Source organism: Carya illinoinensis, chromosome 4 (assembly GCF_018687715.1).
Source record: "Carya illinoinensis cultivar Pawnee chromosome 4, C.illinoinensisPawnee_v1, whole genome shotgun sequence".
NCBI lineage: Eukaryota > Viridiplantae > Streptophyta > Magnoliopsida > Fagales > Juglandaceae > Carya > Carya illinoinensis.
Genome location: NC_056755.1, coordinates 6,031,353 through 6,053,634, shown reverse-complemented (window position 1 = coordinate 6,053,634; position 22,282 = coordinate 6,031,353). Strand labels below are relative to the sequence as shown.

Below are 22,282 nucleotides of genomic sequence, written 5' to 3'. Positions count from 1 at the left end.
TCACATTGGACAAGAGTGGCAGTAGTTTGGGAACATGTTTGTTGAAGAAAATGTATCATCGTGTGTCTCTTCATCTTCTCTTATTAATCAAACTTCGAGGAACAACCTAATGTGCACTTGTGGGAAGCCCGCTACACTTCGAACATCGTATACGCGAAGAAATCCGGGTCGATCATTCTTTGGGTGTTCAAATTACAATACGAAGGTACATCTGATTTTAATCATTTTGGCATTCATTTGGGTTGGACCCAAATTTGTGATATTTTACTTACTAGTCATTTGTTTGTTTATAATCAGGGGTTGCCCCACTGCAACTATTTCAAATGGGCAGATAGCAGTGAGGATAGAGAAAAAGAACTCCTTAAGAAAGAAATTCAGATTTTAAGGAAGGAGGAAGAGCTTCGAAAAAGAGAGGAAGAGATTGTAAAGATGGAGTTGGGAGTTCACAATGACCAACTCGATATTCAAAGCCAACGTACAGACATCCGTCGTGAACGCAGATTGCTTCGTATCTATTTGGCAATTTGTATAGTAGTTTGTTCGTACGTGACACTATCACGTTGAATATGTACTGCAAATCTGTGCTGAAGCTAAGATTGTATATATCTGAACACTTTAATATGTGCTTTTAGATTAGTAGTTCTAGAATTGCTTAGAATATGTACTGCACTTTTGGGGGAAATATTTGTGATGTATTTTGGATCATGGCGGACACTAGTTTTGAAACTGTATGCTGCTCAAAGTATCAATGAATGTGACTCAAGTTTCTTGAGAATGGCAAGTTCATATTTGACTTACAAGACTGAAATTGTGAGAACTAGAATGAAAGTGAACATTAACGTTGATGCTTGAATGATGGTCCCTCATATTTGGCATCTTGTGTTTCTAGTTCTATAAAGCATATAGAGTATTATTTGTATAATTACATTCATTATCCGGTAGCTTTCTTACTCATTATAACATAAAGCCTGAAAGAAAAAATCTGTGCCACAGATCAAAATTAAGACTTTGGTCTTCCAAGTTCCAATCAAAATAGAAAGTGTATTGAACTTATGGGTTGACTATACAGTTTCTAGTGGCTACACCTCTTTCCAATTGCTTTACAGATCTCCAAAAGCCATGAGTGATAAACTGGTGTGAAGAAAAAGAATTTTGTTAATTTTAGCCAAAATCAAGGCGCACTAAATGCTCCTGCCATCCCCATCGATTCATGCATCTCCTCTTCAGATATTTTCCCTACAGCCTGTTCCTCTAGTTCTTTACACACTAGCAATATGACATGCATTATCCAAACGAATTGGCAAACAAATTCTGACATAAATATATTTACACATTGGAGCGAAAAACCCATTCCGACATGCATTCCAAACGAATCCAGACGAATTATATATTTACATAAATGGTATGGAAGTTATCCAAAAAGAAATCACAACAACTGATTTAAAAAATTAGCCGTAGCCAACAAACAAAAAATATTTCTTCGTAGCAACAGCAAATAAATAACTTCTTTCTCCAACAAACTCCTGCAAGCTGCTCTACTGGGTTATAACTGAACTATTGTAATTACCATCTGGGCAAAATCTGAAACCTTAATTATATATTTACATTTCAGAATTCAATAGTTTAGTTACAGCCACTATTACTTAACTACAACAGCTACCCAATGCCTTAGCCAACAAACTCCATATTCCTCTGCAAAAACAGCTCTCAAGTTACCCATCAACTAATAATTACATCAGCAAATAAAGGATTTCTTCAACAAAATCACACTTTGATCTGCTTTTATATACCCATCTCTTGCTTGACTGGATCCAAAAATCTGGCCAAGTAATCTCTTACTCTTCCTATTTTTGTACAAAAGTGCCATGAATCTACCAAAAATCTAGTCTGAAATCACAGCACACAACAATAGACACAAATAGTCTGAAAGCTATTTCAAGTACGAAATAAACTATATATGAATACCTGATAGCATAAGCAAAAAACCATAAATAATAAAAACCTTTTAAAAACTTAATGGTTTTTTGGAGGAATCAAGAACTACTTTGTATGAACATAGGAAAGCAAGCATTCTCCTAAGCAAAATCTGTGACTTAAGCCATATCTATTAGGTAGTTGTGATAATTTAGAGGTAAAGACCATAACTTACTGACTTACAGCCTCAAGAGGTGAACGGGATCAATGTTATCCTCCCAATCATTGAATATAGATCAAAATAAGCCCATATTTATGCAATAGATTACATAGACAAGTTATAGAAGTCAAATTTGTAAATTCTCCAGAATTAAAAGGGTACCAAAGGCTCCAATTAAAATCACCAACCCATATGTAGCCAAATGACACAAACCACAACGGGTAAAATGGTTCTATCAAACTTACTGACTTACAGCCACTATTGTGTCTGTGGCAAGCTATCAGGCTGGGTTCCATCCACTTCAATAGGTATCTGTGACGGGAAAACCATAACTGTTAAAAATAAAACCAAAAAGTGCCATAAAAAAGAGTAGGCTAGAGTAAAGACCAAGTTAAACAAGATGGTTTACACTTTCTTGAGTCTCAATCATTGCAACACCTAACTCGGTGGAACTAAAGTGTATGTCGTCGGTAGTGTTTTGAGGCGGCTAACAATACAGCCAAAATATTAGATCAAAATAATAACTGCTATGCATACTCATTTTTCCTAGCCCAAAAAACATAATATAAATAATAAAAACCCGTATGTAACCTGAACGGCTACACTTTGTTGTGTCCCAATAACTGGTTGTCCAAATAAATTCCGACACGTTCCAACAACTTCGCCTTCTCTTCCATGTGGCTACAAAGTTATAAAAAAATTAAAAAGGTTTAAAATATCACCTTTTAAAAACAACAAAATATAAAATTTAACATCAATACTCCTTAACAAACATTTAAGTGAATATGAAGCTAAAATATACAGATAGGGTTATATTGAGTTAACCTGTTTACGTTTTCCTTTTTGAGTAGACTTCTTCGTTGTGGGTTTGACTCTCTCAATTATTGATTTCTTCCTCAGAGATGGCGGTCTACCTTTACCTCTCACTACAAGGGGACTCAGTACTTTCTGAGAACTCTCAGTTGTGGTTGTAGCGGCAAGTGTAACTGCAACGTTCGAACAAGGTTGATGAGATGGCATATTATTCAAGTAGCCTAAGTTCATTGCATCTAACTTAGCTACCATATCCTCAGTATGCTCATCAGATGAAGCTGCATTCGTGGCGACCTGATAACATCTCTTGATGATACGTGAATATCTACTCACTTCTGGCCTCTCATCAACTATGTCATAACTATTTCGGATAAGAGTGTATGTCCTTTTTATGTCTTTCCTCCATCGATCTAATATGTACTTTTTCGGCACCGAACGGATTTTGTTAAGTCTCATAATGCCTAATACATGTCTGCACTATATGCCTCTCATCTCGAACAAGGCACATGAACACTTCACATCGCATTCGACCTCATTAAAATACACCGTATGGGTCACCTCTTTGATGAAATCATCAATATCCACTTCATCTTCTACATGGTACGTAGCAATTACACCATCCTTCAGGTGTAGAGTTGGAAGACTTGAAAGCATCCCCATCACTTCTTTCTGGACTTCTCTAAATTTATTGCAAGTGTATATGTTCTGAAATGTCTTCTCAAGTGGAGAGGGAGAGATGACTGGAATTGCGGTGTTGAAGGAGTGGAAGTCCGCTGCATTTTCATTCTCAATCTTCTTCCTCAATGCATTATCGAATTGATCAACAAATTCTTTTAAGTTTGTCTTAGCATGCACATACCCATCAAAAAAAGCATTCATGCTCTCGCTTCGTTGGGTTGTACTCATTCCAGCCCAAAATACTTCTTTCATGAATACGGGTGCCCAATACATACGCTCAACGTATAAACTCTGCAACCAAGCATTCTCCTGCAAGTTGTACGTCTCAATTATCACTGCCCAAGATCTCTCAAACTCCTCTGTTGTGTGCGAGTCATACACACAATTTAACAACTGACTTTTCAACCCAGTTTTGTAAGCACCATGTGAACCTAACTTCTCAGGTAATTTTTTCAATATGTGCCATAAACAAAATCTGTGCCGACTATTTGGAAAGACAAGCGCGATAGCATTTTTCATGGCCCTATCTTGATCAGTGATAATAGCCTTTGGAGCGTCACCATCCATACAATTCAACCACGTTTGAAACAACCAGGTGAATGTCTCAGTATCCTCACTCGAAATCAAGCCAGCCCCCAAAATAATTGACTGGCCATGGTGGTTTACACCAACAAACGGGGCAAACGACATTCCATATCTGTTTGTCAACTATGTGGTGTCGAATGTAATGACATCTCCAAAATATTTGTAGGATGCCCTACTTCTTGCATCCGCCCAGAAAACATTCCTCAACCGCCCGTCATCATCCATATCTATTAGTGAAAAAAAACCATCATTCTTGTATTGCATCCGGGCAAAATACTCACGGAGGGCTCCAGCGCCACCTTTCCCAAGTCGAAGGTGGCGTGCCTTATCAATGTAATTACGACAGTCTTTTTCATTGAATGGCAAGTTCTCAAACCCACCTGCTTCTTGGACAAGAGCGGCAAAACTCTTGTTCATTCTGATCCCAGCCTGATCATTTGTATCTAACACTCTTTTAACAGACTCGCTTACTTCTCTATTGCAGCGAAAGAACCTTGCCTTTTGTGGACTGAGGCCGTGATTATGAGAATTGTTAACAGTTGACACCTTCAACACCCCATCAATGAACATAGCATTTATCCTTGCTTTACAGTCTGTCTTTGATGTCGGACGTGGCCTTGTGACATTTGACGTTCGGTTTCGTGCCTTCCCACCACGAGCACAACCCAATGTGACATATTTGATGCTCTCATCCTCAAACCTATGACTCCTTTGTGTCATTATCCCAAAACCACATTCTTGCCCATATCTTTTATAATAACAATTTAACTCCTCTTCATCTTTAAACACCATCCCGACCTTCGGCTCTTGAATGATATCAACCCCTTCAGTATGCCCGGAAGATTGTGGCCCAGACCCAATCTTCTCATTTGATTCAACAGTATATTGACCAGAGGGAGTAGAGTCAGGTGTGATCTCTTGAATTTCATCTACATGGCTTGAACTAGCGGAGTGTACTTCCATCGAAGGGTTAACTGATGACTGAAATGGGGGCAACAGATTTCCCTACACCCAAATAATGTTTTAAATTGATTACTCATCTGAATAAAAATTAAAGCCAATTTAATGAACAAATTTATCACCTCATTAGTCCATGTAGATGGGTTGGCATCAGGACGAGGAACAAATGGTGGATACCATGCATGTGGCATTGGTGGATGGCAACCATGCATATAATTTGTTAAATTCGGATAAAATGGTATTGGTATCACCTAATGCATAAAACAATAATAATTATGAAATACAAAGGTACTAATATTAATGACGTCAATTGATTTTTTCAATATGTTCTTTTTTACATGAGAAAGATGGAAAAATTAATTTATAAAACATTCAACACAACCTATAGCCGTATTAGAAAAATCATATCAAATTCATTAATATTCACTTTACCTGGGTTGCTAGATTGGTTGATGGATTTGCAGTAGGCGACATTGATCCAAATGGATAAAATGGTCTTGGTATCACCTACGGTACAAAACCAATCATGAAAATTTTCAAAAACTTAATTTTAACATTAATTAATGAATACCTGGGTTGATGGATTAGATGATAGCTCTGCGGTAGGAGATGTTATAGGAGATGCATGCTCCTTACCTTTATCCATCTGCAAAATATTTTAGAACCTTTAAAAAATCTCTTACACCATCAAAACAAATCAAATATATAATTTAAAACAAATCCAGCATCAACCCAGATATAAAGTCATATTGATTTAGACTGAAGGTTTTCTTGTCCATATTCTGCTACAAACCATAACACGGTAATGGCTAGAGTTTCACTTCAATATCTACTATAGATGGTTGCCACAAAAACTTAAACAATCCCTCGTAGCTGTACTTAGTGCTTTACATGATGCATGTGCTGGAATACAGAAAAAAGAAGAAGATATCTTACTTGCAAACTAGTATAACTTAAAGAAAATGTTCTAGGGATATTCCAGTCTATCAAGTCAAAAATCTTTGCTCTATTCGTTATTCCCTCATTTGATATATTGGTGTTTTCTTCTCTCAGGTTATATCTAATATGACTACTTTTAGCTCCTTTCGTTCATTCATCATATCGGTATTTTTCCCACATTACTAAGTCTATTTAAGAAAAGGTTAAAAGCACCCAAATAATATATCTTAACCCTTGTTTTAAATAGTCAATGACTCGATGTTAGAAACATGCATGCTAATCTTTGCATAAACCATTGACATATAGCAGGAAAAAAATAGAAGGGCTTAAGTACACAACTGCAGGCATATCAGATTGTCTCAAATAAGCTCCACACAACAGGGTCCATGACATTGTTCTTCACGTAAATCACACACATAAAAGAAAGCAAACAAGAAAACAAAATGTAAATTTTTATTCTCCCAAATTTTACAACGGACATACTTTCTCCTGCCTTTACTTTGAATATGGGTTATGGAATTAAATTAACTCTTTGCATTATCAGTTTAGGCATTTGAGATGACAACTAAATTGTTATAATAATGGACAGATGGTCTTGAGTTTGAAATCCTCATTCCATTCTAGAGTCTTATCTCACACGTGAAGAGTGTTTGAATGTATAACGTGAGGCTACAAGTTAGAATGTTTAACATGATTAAATTCACTATTTTCTATCAGTTTAATATTTATGGGCAACTAATTTACTGAGATTTGGAGACCGTGGCTGTCATTAGATACCCAACCTGGGCCTAGCATAATTTTTCCACATTACCATAATATTAAATAACTAAACAATACATGTGCAGTACTGCATGCATTCTACGAGAGTTTACAGATTCCTAGTCAATGGAGGATACAGAAATGCTCATCTCGTTTATCTTCAGGAAAAATGATGAAAAACTACATTTTTTTTTTAACTGAACAATAAAACAAATAATGTGAAAGGAATTACCTTTTCGGCAAGATGATTTTTACAACTGAAAGTGGTATCTTCGGTGTGATTCTCCTGCTGAGGAGACTACCTTATACTCTAATATAACTTTCAAGCTGAACAGGGCGACTTCGGTAGTGCTCCAGAAATAAATGAATCCAAACAAACAGCTGCAGATAGAGAAAGTGAGAGACGAGTGGCTGAACAGAGATAAAAATGGCGAGAAGATCTGTGAAACTGGTCGCAGAGGAGGTGATCGCCATGGAGGGGAGGAATAACCCGAAGAGAAATGAAAATGGCGTCACTGACTCACCAGAGCTCTGTTTCGTCTTTCCCTCCTTTTTCTCAACTTTTCATATATTTTTTTTTTAATAATAAAACAGCTAGCCATGTCAGCAATTGCTGCGCAGCGGTACGCAACGTGCTTGCCTGTAGCAGAATTGCTTAAAAATTATCTTAAAGAGGCAAATAATACATTATTGGGTAGTAAATATTTGCATGTTAGATATGCTGCATATATTTTAAATTTAATTATGACTGAGGGGTTGAAAGATGTTGATAACTCGGTTGCACGAGTTAGAATGGCTGTGAAATTTGTGAGGTATTCTCCTTCTAGATTGGAGAAATTTAAAGTTACTGCAAAAGCTGCAGGCATAACATCGAAGAAAGGTCTTTGTATTGATGTTCATACCAAATGGAACTCAACTTTCTTGATGTTGGAGACGGCCCAAGAATATAAGGCAGCCTTTCAATTATTGGGTGATGAAGACATCCAATATGTCAAATATTTGATGAGCACAAGGGATTAGGAAAGCCTAATGATGATGATTGGGTGGTAGTTTCTACTTTTGTTGATTTTCTCGAACTTTTTTACGATGTCACATTGAATATATCTGGTTCTTTGTACCCTACATCCTATGGGTTTTGTCAACAAATATGTAGGGTGAAAGAAGAATTAAAAGATATGCGTATGGGTTCCAATGAAATAATGTAGAGGATGACAGTGACCATGATTCTAAAATATGACAAGTATTTGGGAGATTTTATTAAAATGAATATTTTGTTATATGTGACTGTTATTCTTGATCCTCGTATGAAAGTTTCAGGTATGTTATATGGTTTAAGACTTGCTCATGATCAGGTATGGGCTGATCTTATTGGTGAAATGGTCCGAGATGCCCTGAGTAAATTGTATAATGAGTTTAATACAATTAAGGGTGATACTACATCTAAAATACATACACCTACCCCAACACCTTCTATAGACATTGTGACCGGGCCTCCTACAAAGAAGCATAAAATGTCGTAGACTAAGATTCTCGCACAAAATCTCACATATGTCCATCAATCTACGGAGGTGGTTTCGAAGTTAGACAACTATTTGTTAGCGGATATAGTCCAAGATGATTATAATAATTTCAATATATTAGGATGGTGGAAGAATGCAGCAAAGAAATATCTCATCTTTCTGAGATTGCTCGCTGTATTTTGGCCATTCCTATTAGCACTGTTGCCTCAGAGTCAACCTTTAATACTGGAGGTCGCATATTGGTTCTTTTATGTAGTTCATTGTCTCCTATAACTGTGGAGGCATTTATATGCACACAAAGTTGGAAGATAGGAAAGTATATTCATGTTTCAGATGTTTTAGATTTTAAGGAGACCGATGAGGAGGAGGGTGGTGATCAGTCTAGATTTGGACCACTTGATAATTGTTTTTATTTTATTATTTTGATTTATTTATATTCATTTCGATTTCATCGGTATTAATTTTAGTATTAATTCTTGTAGCAACACATGAGTCGACGTTTAGCTTCGCTGCAATATGAATATGTGCTCAAGCTTGGACCGTCTCAAGTGTCACAGTCAAAGACAAGCCACAACTCTCTCTTTAGAATATTCAAAATTTGAATCATTTGTTCATAGTTTATATTCAATGATTTGTAATGTTGATATAATGTCCCTTGGACACTTTTATGTTTGTAATTATTTAACTTTTCAATTTTATAATAGCTTAATTATTATTATTAGTTTATTAGGTATTAGACTAGTAACTTTTATTCATGTAACTTTTTTTTTAGTAGACTAGATTGACTAGTAATTATTAGCCATAAAATCAATTTTTATTCATGTAACTTTTTTTTTTAACTGGTTTTTAATTTTTTTTACTTATAATTTTATTGGTTGAAAATGGCCTAAAAGCTTTTTTGGGCCTAAAAGAAAAGCTTGTGGGCCATTTTAGGCCCATTTTAGCCGTTCTGGGCCATTTTTAGCCCAAAAACCACTTCTAGGCCCAAGGCCCAATAGGAGTGCGGGGGGCGAACGGATTGCCCCTCCAATCCGCACCCCTTTATGCTGGACGGGGTACCCCGCCCCCGCACATTGGGAGCGGGGGATGGGGAGGGAATTCCCCATCCGCCCCATGTGGGGGCAGTGGGCAGGGAGGGGTCTATCATAATGCAGGCAATGCATCACGAAAGGAGATCGGACTAAGTACTAATGCTAAACACCACAATTATATTCCATGTAATTTTAATGGTGATAAATGTAACATATCTTATATAGTCATAAGATGAAAATGTAATGAGATTATGGTGTATAAAATTTTTACAGAATATTACTACAAGAATATACTTTGAAGTACGTAAACGTGCATGTGCAATAGCACGTATCTAGCCAATGCGCGCATATAGATATCCAAAAGTACTGCAAAATGAACGGACATATGCAAATATTTATTTAATGATATGATCAATTTATCCACGAGAAAAAATTACAAAAAAAGAAAAAGGCACCATATGGGTGCATGTATAGCGTATTGCGTATCATGTCGACCCATGCAACCATGTTCCTTCAAAGGATGCATAACCCATTAAGTCGAATCTTCAGACCCACTACTTGTTTATTTTATACAACCCCCCATTTCTCATCACCTTCCCTTCATTTTCTTTCAGATTCTTGGAACCCAAATGCAACCCAATTGAAAAGAAAATATAAATTCAGGAGAAGCAAAGAAGCAATCAAGAAAATCCAATAGCCAATTGGTCTCGATCATCATCATCATCATCTGAATGAATGGAATCATACATCCTTCCGGCAAAATCAGACAAGTGGGACATCTTATAATGGAGTAGAGACCAGTACGTACAGACCGAACATATAAATATATATATATATATATATATATATATAGTTTATACGTCTGGCTCCTTCTTATTATCGATGTCTTTGCTGGGGAAGTGTCTCGATCGGATCTAGATCTCTGTTTGCCTTTTGAGGGGGCAAAAACAACACTTCTTGTTACATAGCCAGCTAATCATAAACTTCTCTTATGTTTTTTTTAAGAGGGGGGTGATTGAATGTGGAAAAAGATCAAGAGTTTTGTAATTTGTTCTAGCAAATTCACATATTATCCAGCTATACTGGGAATGTGAAGGCAAATTAAATTGACGATAAATATTGTTCTTCATCCTGAATATTATACATCATTCTCAGTCATACCGACTGTTGTGTTACATTTTAAGTGATTTTTCATTTAAGTAGTTGACTCTCGTAAATATTAAAAATATACCACAACAACCAGTGTAACTTATAAGGAAGATGGGATCAAAATAAAAAGTTATACCGTTGTTCAAACTTGATTTGCTATATATATATATGTGTACTCGTTATAAAAAACTTGCTAATTCAATACATGCAATTAATATAAAATGCAGCATTCAATTATTACAGGAAGTACGTACGTACGTTTATGTGCATCCTTGTCGATGGACTAAAAATCTTGCATCATCGACAAACTACTCAGATATCTTTATTTTATGTAATATCCCTATTCCCAATCCCAGCAAGGAAAATGAAAATAGGAGTACTACCATCTTGGTCGTTGTCATAAAGCTAGTTAGCTGGTGTAGTACGTTGCATCGGATTCTTGGCTCATGAGATTCGATCCAAAGCTTAAGGTCCGGATTGGTTATACAAAACTAAAAAACTCGTATCATCTCATCTCAACTCATCATTACAAGATGAATGAGAATATATATAACTATTCATGTCTAGGGTCACAAGATGGATAAACCCTTTGCAGCAAAGCAACTTCAACACCCATGCATTGTGTTAATTGATGGGTCGATAGATCAAAATTTGTCTAAAAAATTAAGAACTATTTGGTGCGTGCAAGAGCTGTTCACAGATGAAATCGGCCGTTAAGGAGGAGGAGGCTGCATTCGAGAATCTCAAGCAGCAAGCTATCTCTCTCTTTTCTTTTCTTTTTTTAATATTTTAATGTGGAAAAGTAAATAATTATCCCAAAGGGAACATCACAAATGCCATATGGAATACAATATTGCTGTAGTATCATCCGTACGTGGAAAGCCAACAGGCAAAATACTACATGATTAATAATGCATGATTCCATTCTAATTTATCTCTCGTTTAGGTTGCTAGGAAGTCCTATCTCGTTCACAAGATGGGACTTCCTGTACAACATGCACATGATTTTTCTCAAGGTTGCTAGGAAGCTTTGTTGGACTACTGCTCCCTGAGCTGGCTTAGGATTTGCTTGGTTTGTCTCTAAGAAATAAACAAAATTTATAAAATTGACATATTGCTGTAGAGGTGTTTCTTTTAATATTGTTTTCAAAGTAATATTGTCCCTACAACATTGGACATGACAGCCAGTTGAAAGATATATTATACATGGTCAATGACGTAGAGCAGGGGGTTCACAATTCAAGTTCAATTTTAAAAGTTGTTCAATTATTATCAAGCTCCCCTTCAAACAGTAGAGTTTCTGCGGCAAAACGACCTAAACCGGTAGTTACTTGGTTGACCAAACCACCTCCTTTTCAATTCCTCTCCTATATAATGTATCCAGCACACTAGGCCAACTCACCCTTCATTCGAAACTTGAAGCACCTCTGCTTCTCTTTAAAAGCTATAACAAAAGATTGGAAAGATCAGAGGGAAAAAGCAGATATCTAAAGAATAAAATGGCTTCCTGGTCTGCTGAGAATGCCACAAAAGCTTATCTCACAACTTTGAAAATGGTGAGTATTATAATTTGCCTTTTTATTTTTCCTGCACTACACATGGGAATTATACTTCTTTGCTTTGAATCTTGGCTCACTTGGATTCTGGCGATCTTAATGTAGGGGCAAAAGGCTAAGGAACCAGACGTAGCTGAGTTTATTTCAGCGCTAGCAGCAGGCAACAACGCACGGCTGATGGTTGTGGCCTGTGCTAGTGCTGCGGACTCCACCACCCTAGCCTTGGTGGCCGCTGCTCACCAAACCGGTGGCCGTGTGGTTTGCATTCTTCGTGGGCTTCAAGAGCTGCATCTGTCCCAGGAAGTCCTAGGCCTTGATGCATGTCATGTTGAATTCGTTATAGGAGAAGCTCAAAAGCTAGTCTTAACCCAATATAGGGATGCAGATTTTGTGCTCATTGACTGCAATCTTGAGAATCATGGAGGAATTCTCAAGGCATTGCAAGTGGTAAGGAAGCAAAGGGATGTGGTGGTTGTGGGATATAATGCATTCTGCAAGGAGTCCAGGTGGTCTGGGGGATCAAGAACTCAGTTGTTGCCCATTGGAGAAGGGTTACTGCTGACCAGAATTGCTGCAAATGCCAAAAGTGCTGTCAGTGGCTGTGGAATTGGGAAGAGTCACTGGGTTGTTAAGGTTGATAAATTCACAGGTGAAGAGCACGTTTTCAGAGTTAGATTTCCACAAGGAAAAGTGATTGAAGCTTAAACCTTCTGTTTATTTGCTCCCTTGATTTGGTTGGCATAGGAGAAGACTCTTTGCCTCCATTTTCTTCCCACCAGAACTAATGGAGCATAAGTTTAGTTGTATTACAGTGCATTAGGAGCCTGTTCTTAAAAAGCTCTGAAATCCCCAATGTAAATAGAAAATGATATAAATGTAGTACTCTTCTAAACTCTTGGTATCCTTTCCTCTTTCAAGTGGTCACCACAAACACTTGATTGCCGCAATCGATTCCTAGCCATCTAAGCAAAGAATTATCTTTTGGACAAGTCTATGGAAAGCTTTATGCAAGCTATTAGTTTAAAGTGCAATTGAAAAAACCGATGATAGATGTTCAGGTGTACAGAATATAATTAATCAAAAATTTGTTTTTCAAAGTCTTTCCAATCACCAGGCACTCTCAAAATTGCATGGGGCTCTTGTGGCAAAGGGATATAATATAAACAGCATTTTCAACAGGGGATGTGATTTCATGTAAATTTATACATGCTAAATTTAGGGCCAATATCCATCATAGCTTTTAAGTCTAAACTTTGTTAAATGTCACTTCTATGCATTTGGTTGATTTTAGCCATAGCTATTGCTTCCATTCATCTTCTAACTTGACCAAATCATTGATGCAGTCAGGGTTCTATATATTGAAGGAGATCAAAACGGATCCAATGTGTGATTATGTGCCCATTCTGCAATGTTTGTTTTGTGTTTTTTTTTTTTTCAATCAATTCATATCAAGATTAGAACCTAACCACTTATTAAGCAAGCAATAAGCCTATGCTTAACTGGCCTCGAGTCCTTATAAGAGGGTTGGGATATTGGGACTCAGACTTTTAGACATCTTTCATGAAAGAGAGACAAATATCAACAGACTGTAAGATCATTGACAGCTTAATTATCGACTTTTAGACATCCTTAATGAATGAAGAGACAAATACCAACATATCATAAGGTCATCAATAGCTTATTTATCGGATTTAGATTGGGGAATATACTTCTTTTTTTTCCCCTAAAACTCCACTTCATTCATACTTCATGCAAACAGAATTGCCAACAGGAGAGAGAGAGAGAGAGAGAGAGAGAGAGAGAGAGAGAGAGAGAGAGAGAGAGAGAGAGAGAGAGAGAGAGAGAGAGAGAGAGAGAGAGCGATTTATATTACAGACCAATTGATGGATCTTTGCCCCTGAAAATTTAAGAGCCATGGGAGAATTGAGATTGATTTATATTACAGACCAATTGATGGATCTTTGCCCCTGAAAATTTAAGGGCCATGGGAGAATTGAGATTATGGGTATGCTTCCGTAGAGGTTGTTGGAGGCTGCCCATTGCTCAGTGGAATGCACGCATCAAAGTGTCGATATATTTTCATGGTTTCTCAGCTTTGAAAAGGCTGCAAAAAGTTTCTGATGTCTTGGATTATCGGTTTTATTGTCCGATCTGCAGTAGTGGTTGGTTTGTTGACTGCCTGCAGCGTCACTAGGGAGTCTCCAGCTATTAAGAGTTTCTTCATTTGCCGTTCATCTGCTTCCTTTACTCCTATGCACATTCCCATTGCTTCTCCTTGGTTTGAATTTTGGCTTTTTTGATTTGTTCTTTGGGTTCCACTTCCACCAACTCAAACAAAACATCAGAAGGGGAGAGTTGGAGGCACTCAACAATCAACATTGGTGAGTCGTGGGACATCAGTGCATGCCATTATTGCCTTGTATTAGCCTTATAAAACAGCGTGTACCCAACAGGACCTGCACATATAGCACGTTGTTTTGAAGGATTCTAATGCAATCAGTACAGCTTTTGCTGACTGCTGCCTGAACTAACATGGGGTTTGCTTGTCTGTCTTTACGAAAGGTAAACCAAACACTTAAAAAATGAAAAGATCGTAATGACCCAAGAAGTACAACACACAGCCATGCAAATTGGCCTAGATTTTGGGTCGTAGAAACCTGTTTGATTTAAAAAATGAAAAATGAAAAAACCAGTCCAGGCCCAACCCAGTTCAATCTACAACTTCTTCTTGGGGAAAATTAGAGTTAATCCTAAAAAGAGTTTCTGTTATGATATGACCACCGAATTACTAAAACGCCTACGTTTTTTCTTCTTTTTTAATTTTTTTAATTTATAGTGAAAAGTGAAAACAACTACAAATAAATTACCTCTGAATCTTTTTGAGCTACCTATTATATGCATAAAACTATACTAGTTGCATCAACTCATTAATATTCTTAGAAAAGTAGTGACTTATCTATCATAGATTCCGGGATCATGGAATAAAGTCCCAAATGTGTCTTAAAGCTTAGTTGATGGTGGAAATTTCACCCAGCTCCTTAGAAATACATGAGACTAAAAAACAAAATGCCCCATAAGAATTCCATTTCCGGGCCAGAAGAAATCAAGGTTCAGTCACATCCACAACAAAGCTTAGTCCTCAGCAAAGGACTCAACATTACAAGAACCTAGTTTCCCTCATCAGTAAGCAGTTAGTTGGTCATCTCTAAGCCTTCCATTTTGAAATGCTCTGCAACTGCAAGCAATGGAAAATCAGAGACAACTACTACAGTTACCCAATTCTTGAACAACAGCTTCCATGGATGGCCTCTCAATTGGAGACTCGAGCGTGCAAAGCAAAGCGATCCTTGCAAGCTTTGTTGCTTCATATTCAAAGAACCTGCCATGAAGGTTTGGGTCAATAAAATCTTGAAGTCTGCACGACTCTGCACCAAGACGAATAGAGCTAGTGACTTTGCGCTTTCCTGAGAGGACTTGGAAAACGAGCACCCCAAATGCATATACATCGCTTTTCTCAGTGAATTTGCCAGTACTGGTGTATTCAGGAGCTAGATAACCCATTGCAGCACTGGTCTTGAGTGCTGAGAAGACAACATCATTGGTCAGAAGATTGTGCAGGCCCGAATCTGAGAGCAATGGGTTAAATCGCTGGTCAATGAGCACATGCTCAGCTGAAATGTTTTGGTGAACAAGAGCTGGTTTGTTCACTTTGTAACTGTGTAAATATGCTATACCTGCTTAGGGAAAAGAAAAAAGATTAGTATAAACAAAAAAATGAACATAAGTTCTGGTTAAAAAGAATATGAAAAACACAAACCATCTATAACGTGAATTTCCAAAATAAGACAGGCATTCAAGAAGACCTATTTTACTCTTCAATTTGTTCTTTTGATGAAAATCAGTAACAAATTAATCTTGTGAGATGTGTAAAGATTATACAGAGAAAAAGCATACCCTGGATTAAAGTCCCTCCAAAGTTATAAGATAGTTATAAAAGAGCTGTAAGTTGATCATTTTCCTAAATTGAAAGAAGACGGTGAAAAACTTAAACCAGGGAGATAAAACCTAACCTTTGGCAATGCCCTTCATGATAGAAACTCTTGTTGACCATTCAAGGACATGGCTATCATCCTTTGCATCAATATAGTGCAGTAAGCTCCCGTTGGGGACAAAATCATAGACGAGAAAGCACTCACCACGGCCCCTTGAACAACAAAATCCTCTCAACCTTACCAAATTATCATGCCTCAAAGAGGTCAAAATGTTTAATCCCTTCAAAAACTCAGCCTCCTCTGACTTGCAGCTAGTTTTGCTGATACTTTTAATAGCAACAACGGACCCATCTCTTAAAACTCCTTTGTAAGTTGCAGAAAAGTTACTCTTATGCAACAAGTTCCCCTCTGAGAAGTACTGAGTTGCTGACTCCACCTCTTCCAAATTGAACCTAAAGCTCTGGAAGACTTCTTGCACTAATCCCCCAAAATGTCGACCATTAGCTAAAGGGTCCCACCCATTGGAGTACTCAAGGCTGATGAGAGGAGAGCCATTCCTCCTGTAAACTCCTTTGACCTGTTCAGTACTAAGACGGTTTGCAGAAGTATCATATGTGGTGCCAAGTTTTTGTTTCTGGCGGCGATAATGGATGAAGATCAGAATTCCTATAGCCAATAGAGCAATTGTTACCACAATTAATACACCAACGGCAACAGACGATCGTTGGGATTTTGACGGATTTGAGCACCGAGTATGGTTGCAATGTAACTGCACATTTGCTGTCTCTGGTTTTTCTCTTGTCGGCAGGTTGGTTGCACCTGGTCCATAGGGTTCAGACCTACTCGGATTGAGATGATCCGAAGCATTACAAGCTTTCAAAGATGAAAACCCAATCCCACATAAGCCAAGGTTGTTTTGGTATAGGAATCCATCGTTAAGTCTCTTCAAAGCTTCATCAACAACAACAACGAGAAAACGATATCAACGATTCAACTTGTGTTCATTTTAAAAAATAAAAAATAAAAACAGACGTGCTCGTACAACAACAACAAAAAAAAAGTAATGTGAGCAGTATTCACAACTTTACCAGGAGGAACATTGCCAGAGAGAGTATTGTTTCGAATGTCTAGAACTTCCAGCAAAGGAGCGTTGGCCAACTTTGTGGGAATTGAACCAAATAAGTGATTGGATCTCAAGTCTATCCTCATTAACATTCCCAAATCTCCTAAACTTGCAGGGATTGCTCCAGTTAATTTGTTATATTGCAGAGCAAGAACACTCAACTTCTTCAGAGAACCCAGCTGTGTAGGTATGCTTCCCGTGAACTGGTTATAACAAAGTTGCAATACTACAGAGCAAATGAAAGCCAAGTCAAGCGAAGTTCGAAGCTTTTCAGAGAAAATCCATAACACTAGCAGCAGAAATATCATTGAACAACATAGAAGCCCTTTGATTCATTCAGCTTTACATCTAACCTTTGCAGATACGAAAATATGCGAACGATTGAAAACGAAAAATGCCTATCCTCCCACATTTTGCTCGGAGGCATTAAGGATAGAAACGAAGAAAATAATGTTTGAATCTCTTCGTGATATTTATGGTCTTAGAGTGCCCAAAAGAAAAGGAATTAAGAATTCCAATACGAATCACCTTAACGGTCGTACCAGACATTGCTTATTTATTTGTCAACTCATTAAACATTTTATCAGCCTTCAGCAGCAATATTTACGATTCTTTATTTGCCCTTTATAAATTATGTCTCATCAAAACTTGGTAGGAATCCATAGAAACTTCCCATTCGAGTAAAAGGCATTTTCTTTTTAATTTACACACCCACATACATGCTGATGAGTAAGGCCAGTCTTTGAACATAAGATCACTGCTGCACTAGTGAAACAATCAAGTTTCAAATTTTTAAGTACACATCTTCAAACAAAAATATTTAAATAAAAAACTACAGAAATACTAATCACCGGTACTAACCTTGTAAACCGGCTATGTTTCCGACCTCAGGAGGTATCTCCCCAGAGAGATTATTTACATTCAGATACAAATCACTCAGCCAAGTCAAATTTGCTATTTCTCTTGGTAGCTCTCCGTACAGAGAGTTATAATGCAAGTAGAGCCCCGTTAAGTGCCTGAGCCCAGCAATGGCCGGAGAGATCTTGCCTGAGAGCCCCTTTCCCTGCAATGAAATGTTCGCCACTTGACCTCTCTCATTGCAGGCAACACCTTCGAAGGAACTGTCACATGGGTTACCATCGATGGTCCATGAAGATAAGTACTGGCTCCACGGGTCCAAATCCGCCTTAATGTCCATGAGTGCTGTGAGCTCTGGATTTGCACAGACCCATGTTGGGCTCGTTAACAAAAAGATGACATAGAATAGAAACGCAGTGAAACCCATTTTTGATGCAGGCTCAAACTAGTACAAGCAGCGCTGATTTTTAACTCTCTCTCTCTCTCTCTCTCTCTCTCTCAAAACAAAAAGGGTCTCGTTCTATCCCCTACCTCGATTTTTGTTTAATTGTTTCTATCTTGCAAGGCAGAAAATGGCCGCGAGGAAGAGACAAGGAATGCGAGAAATGGAGTGCTATAGTGAGAAAAGTCAACCTCTCAGACCTCGGGCAAGAATGAGATGGAACGTTATGGAGATGTGGCGGTAGGATTGAATGACTTCTGTCGAACAACAACGATGATTATAAGAGCTCTCAGTTGCATGCAGAGTAGTTTGAAGTTGTGGTGATGAGATGGCAGTAGGCAGGGATTGAGAGCTCTGGGTGCTATTATATCCCTTGTAGTAAAGTGAGTTCGAGTTCGAGGTGTCGTATGGACGGAGGTGTAACTCATTGATATGGACGGAGGTGTAACTCATTGTACCTGAAGGGAGAATGTTGGTCTGTGCGTGAACACTGAAAAAAAAATCTTTCTAAAGTTGGTTGAAATAAAAAATAAATAAAAATGATAAACATAAATAATTTTTTACAATACTTTTCACAATAATATTTTTATAAAATATTTTATACAAATAATATCATTATATATAAATACACTTATAAAATGCTTAGCAAACAGGATATGTTTGTAGATTTGACTTATAAAAATACTCATAGAAAATATTTACCATTTGGGTTACTTACATTTTAATTTAACATAACCTAATATTCTAGAATTTAATTCAGAAAATTAAGTATTTTTAAACAATTCATAAATATAAAGTTAATAGTACAAATAGCCCACAATATGTATCAAACCCAAACACCCAAAAAAAAGGTAATGGTTGTTCACATTTTTTTTTTTTTTAAATGTGAACAATCATTTTTTTTTAAATTTAAATGCATTTTTTTTTTTTTTGAAAAAGGAAAAGTTGTTCACATTAGAAATTTAGAGTAACTCTCTGACAAATAGCATTCAAATGGTCCACTTCCCACGGATTAAAAAGAGATATTAATGTCTGAACACATAGGTCCATGACTACAGAACCAATTACGTTCGCCACGTGGTTAATGATGGACTGTCAATTTTATCGTCCCCAGCTGCCAGCACAGCTTTCGTGGCATCAGTCTCCATTCGAATTCAAAATGGCAGAAATCACATGTCACACAATCTATATTAAATCAGTGTACTGCTCCTAAGATTGGACAAAAATAAAAGAAATCAACAAACAAGAAAACAGGCATGGTTTTCAACCAATGATATTCCCTTGATATCCAAGGCTCTCATGGACCAGCGCCTATCTGATTCCAGAGATTCAAATGATAAAGAATTTGGATTTTCAGAGAAGATAAACACACAGAGGTTGCCTCTTGGCCCTCTTTTGTTGTGCTGTGTCAGGGAGTCTGAGGGACTTGGCTCCACTCAACTGCCATTGTCCCGTTGTTCTTATTATAATTATTCTTTTTCTTTTTCTGTTTTTCATCTTTGGATCTTAGCATTTGAAGTATATAAATAATTTTAAAATGTTCTTAGATGTTAATTAATTAGCAAGATAAGCCAAAATATACAATTTTTTAAGAACCAAAGCACTTCATGCACATTCTTGCTTTGTCATTGCTTACCTAAAAAATATAAGGCTAGTCTTTTGCCGAGAATCTAGCCTTTAGTCAGCCATTTATCGAATCTTTTTACGATATAGCATGCGATTTATAAACTCTAAGGCTGTACAGATTATTTACGTTCTATGCTAGCCATATTCTTATTTGGATTGCACCTTGGCATGCTTCAAGGATTAGCCTTTACGTTTATTTACGACAAGAAATAAAAAAATAAAAGAAAAAGGAATATTTGGGTCTGCACCATCCACCGAGTTCTGAAATCTGTAACACGACAAATATATTGGAAATCCACCACGAACCACGACTGGATTCGGCTTTTCTTAACTCCTTTGATTAACATATCCCACATGCATTAACCGAAAAAGAAGGTTTTCTAAAGCATGTTAATATTGCATGCATGCTGCTAAGCTTTGCTTCTTTTAAGGCACCAATATATACTCAAACCTGGCCTGCTTAATTACAAGAGTACCAGCATTACTGCCAACAACGTCTCAGCCGGGGCTTACACAGCTTTCTTTTTAGGTTTGCTGTCACTTTTGAGGGCTATTGCCCATACCAGATTCGTTCTTAGAAGTTTTTTGCTTTCTTTCCAATTTCTTTGCATGGTGGCAGGGCATCTCTTCCTTATAAAATTACTGTTTTTAACTTTTTAACACATACCCCCAATGGTCCACTTGTTATATAATTAGTTATATTATTAAATTAAATAAAAAAGGAGAGGACATTTTCAGTCATTCTTAATTTGTGCAAGTTTTCGTACTAATTTTGAATAAAATTACTTTTTAATAAGATGAGTAATGCTATGCACAGTCATTTTTACGCATTTTTTGAGCACTTCATTGATATGATTGGTTGAATTAATTTTTTTTAATACACAACCAACTATATTATTAAAGTGTATAAAAAAGTCTACAAAAGTGATTATATATAAAATTTTTGATATTTAAAATTATGCATGCATTAAACTGCTGTCGTTGTCACTTTAAGCCTCCCCATGTGTGGATGTTAGTTAGAGTTGTGGCAGTTTGAGGATGGTCAGGGTCAACATAGATATAAAAAGGCTTATAAATTAAAGCAGTTCAGTGTGACTGGAAATCATTGAACTATCAAAGAAAGAAAAAGAGTTTGCACAAACTGGAAGGAAGTTGTCAATCATATCAATGGCATCACTACTTACAAAAATTATGTTGAATTTAATCCCACACTTCCACAGAAGGGTGTTTCAGAAAGAGTACTTGTCGATAACCTCTGGTTAAAGTGCATGGATATATGGAACTTTTATACTCTGTCACGCGGGCTTGTAACCAAATGTTGGGCATTTAAGTGGGCTTATTGAATAGCAAACTCTATGTATTTTTAGCTCTTTGTGGGCTTCTTTGGGCCCCTGCCGTGTTACTTGAGAGGGCTGTGGGCTTGAGGGGTGTTTCAAGAAGAAAACATGTTAATTTATTTTACAAGTAATGTATATTATTTGTATGAGAAATAATACTATAATAGACTTAGAAAATAAATAAGTAATTTTTAAATTTATCATTCTATCGTATTTTTTGGTGTTATATATTATTTTAAATAATTTTTTAAGTCAATTGCTTCAATAAAATGTTATTTAAAATGCAAGATATCAAATATCAATTGGAATGATTGATGATAGTAAAATGCAAACCACATTTCTCGAGGTGAAACCCTCTGAAGGTTAGCTCTACTCTTTCTTTCTATTGGTAGAATAATAAATGATCTAATGATGATAGAAAGTGAGACATTTCACATTTATAAAAGTGGAATCAAAATAAGATAGTAGTATAATATTTAGCATTATACATATCATTTTACAGTAGCCTTACAGCTATCGAGAGATTCTCGATGAGTGCAATTTTTTTATATATTTTTTTAATCACTTTTAATATTTAAAAAAAATTATAATATTATTTAAAAACATTTCCTTAATGATTAAATAATTTTTTTATTTTTTATTTATTTATTTATCAAAACACACCATCGAGATGCTTTATCGGGAGATGAAGTATTTTGACTATACGTAATCGGTAATTCAGTTATCGTGGGCCTTGGCGTGGCCCAAGGACTTGACATGGGCCAATATTTGAGGACATGG

The 22,282-nt window shown here is 36.7% G+C and overlaps 5 protein-coding genes across 5 annotated transcripts; 1 reads left to right on the top strand and 4 right to left on the bottom strand.

Moving 5' to 3' along the window:
• Window positions 1–2,392: 2,392 nt before the first annotated feature.
• LOC122306186 lies at window positions 2,393–3,403 on the bottom strand. The gene is made up of 4 exons (XM_043118624.1): window positions 2,960–3,403; window positions 2,726–2,815; window positions 2,544–2,621; window positions 2,393–2,446 (listed from the first exon to the last, which is right to left on the bottom strand). Exons 1-4 carry the CDS (start codon window positions 3,401–3,403, stop codon window positions 2,393–2,395), a joined length of 666 nt encoding a protein of 221 aa, XP_042974558.1.
• Window positions 3,404–3,424: 21 nt separating this feature from the next.
• LOC122306184 (protein FAR1-RELATED SEQUENCE 4-like) lies at window positions 3,425–4,315 on the bottom strand. Its single transcript, XM_043118623.1, has 2 exons — window positions 3,884–4,315; window positions 3,425–3,790 (listed from the first exon to the last, which is right to left on the bottom strand). The coding sequence occupies exons 1-2, from the start codon at window positions 4,313–4,315 to the stop codon at window positions 3,425–3,427; spliced, it is 798 nt and encodes a 265-aa protein (XP_042974557.1).
• An 18-nt stretch (window positions 4,316–4,333) lies between these two features.
• On the bottom strand, window positions 4,334–5,816 carry LOC122306183 (protein FAR-RED IMPAIRED RESPONSE 1-like). The gene is made up of 4 exons (XM_043118622.1): window positions 5,742–5,816; window positions 5,603–5,677; window positions 5,293–5,421; window positions 4,334–5,215 (listed from the first exon to the last, which is right to left on the bottom strand). The coding sequence occupies exons 1-4, from the start codon at window positions 5,814–5,816 to the stop codon at window positions 4,334–4,336; spliced, it is 1,161 nt and encodes a 386-aa protein (XP_042974556.1).
• A 6,145-nt stretch (window positions 5,817–11,961) lies between these two features.
• On the top strand, window positions 11,962–13,173 carry LOC122308237. Its single transcript, XM_043121444.1, has 2 exons — window positions 11,962–12,124; window positions 12,230–13,173. Exons 1-2 carry the CDS (start codon window positions 12,068–12,070, stop codon window positions 12,827–12,829), a joined length of 657 nt encoding a protein of 218 aa, XP_042977378.1. The 5' UTR covers window positions 11,962–12,067; the 3' UTR covers window positions 12,830–13,173.
• A 1,884-nt stretch (window positions 13,174–15,057) lies between these two features.
• On the bottom strand, window positions 15,058–19,016 carry LOC122308518 (probable leucine-rich repeat receptor-like protein kinase At5g63930). The gene is made up of 4 exons (XM_043121884.1): window positions 18,101–19,016; window positions 17,205–17,465; window positions 16,195–17,067; window positions 15,058–15,858 (listed from the first exon to the last, which is right to left on the bottom strand). The coding sequence occupies exons 1-4, from the start codon at window positions 18,522–18,524 to the stop codon at window positions 15,377–15,379; spliced, it is 2,040 nt and encodes a 679-aa protein (XP_042977818.1). The 5' UTR covers window positions 18,525–19,016; the 3' UTR covers window positions 15,058–15,376.
• Between the last annotated feature and the right edge of the window lie 3,266 nt (window positions 19,017–22,282).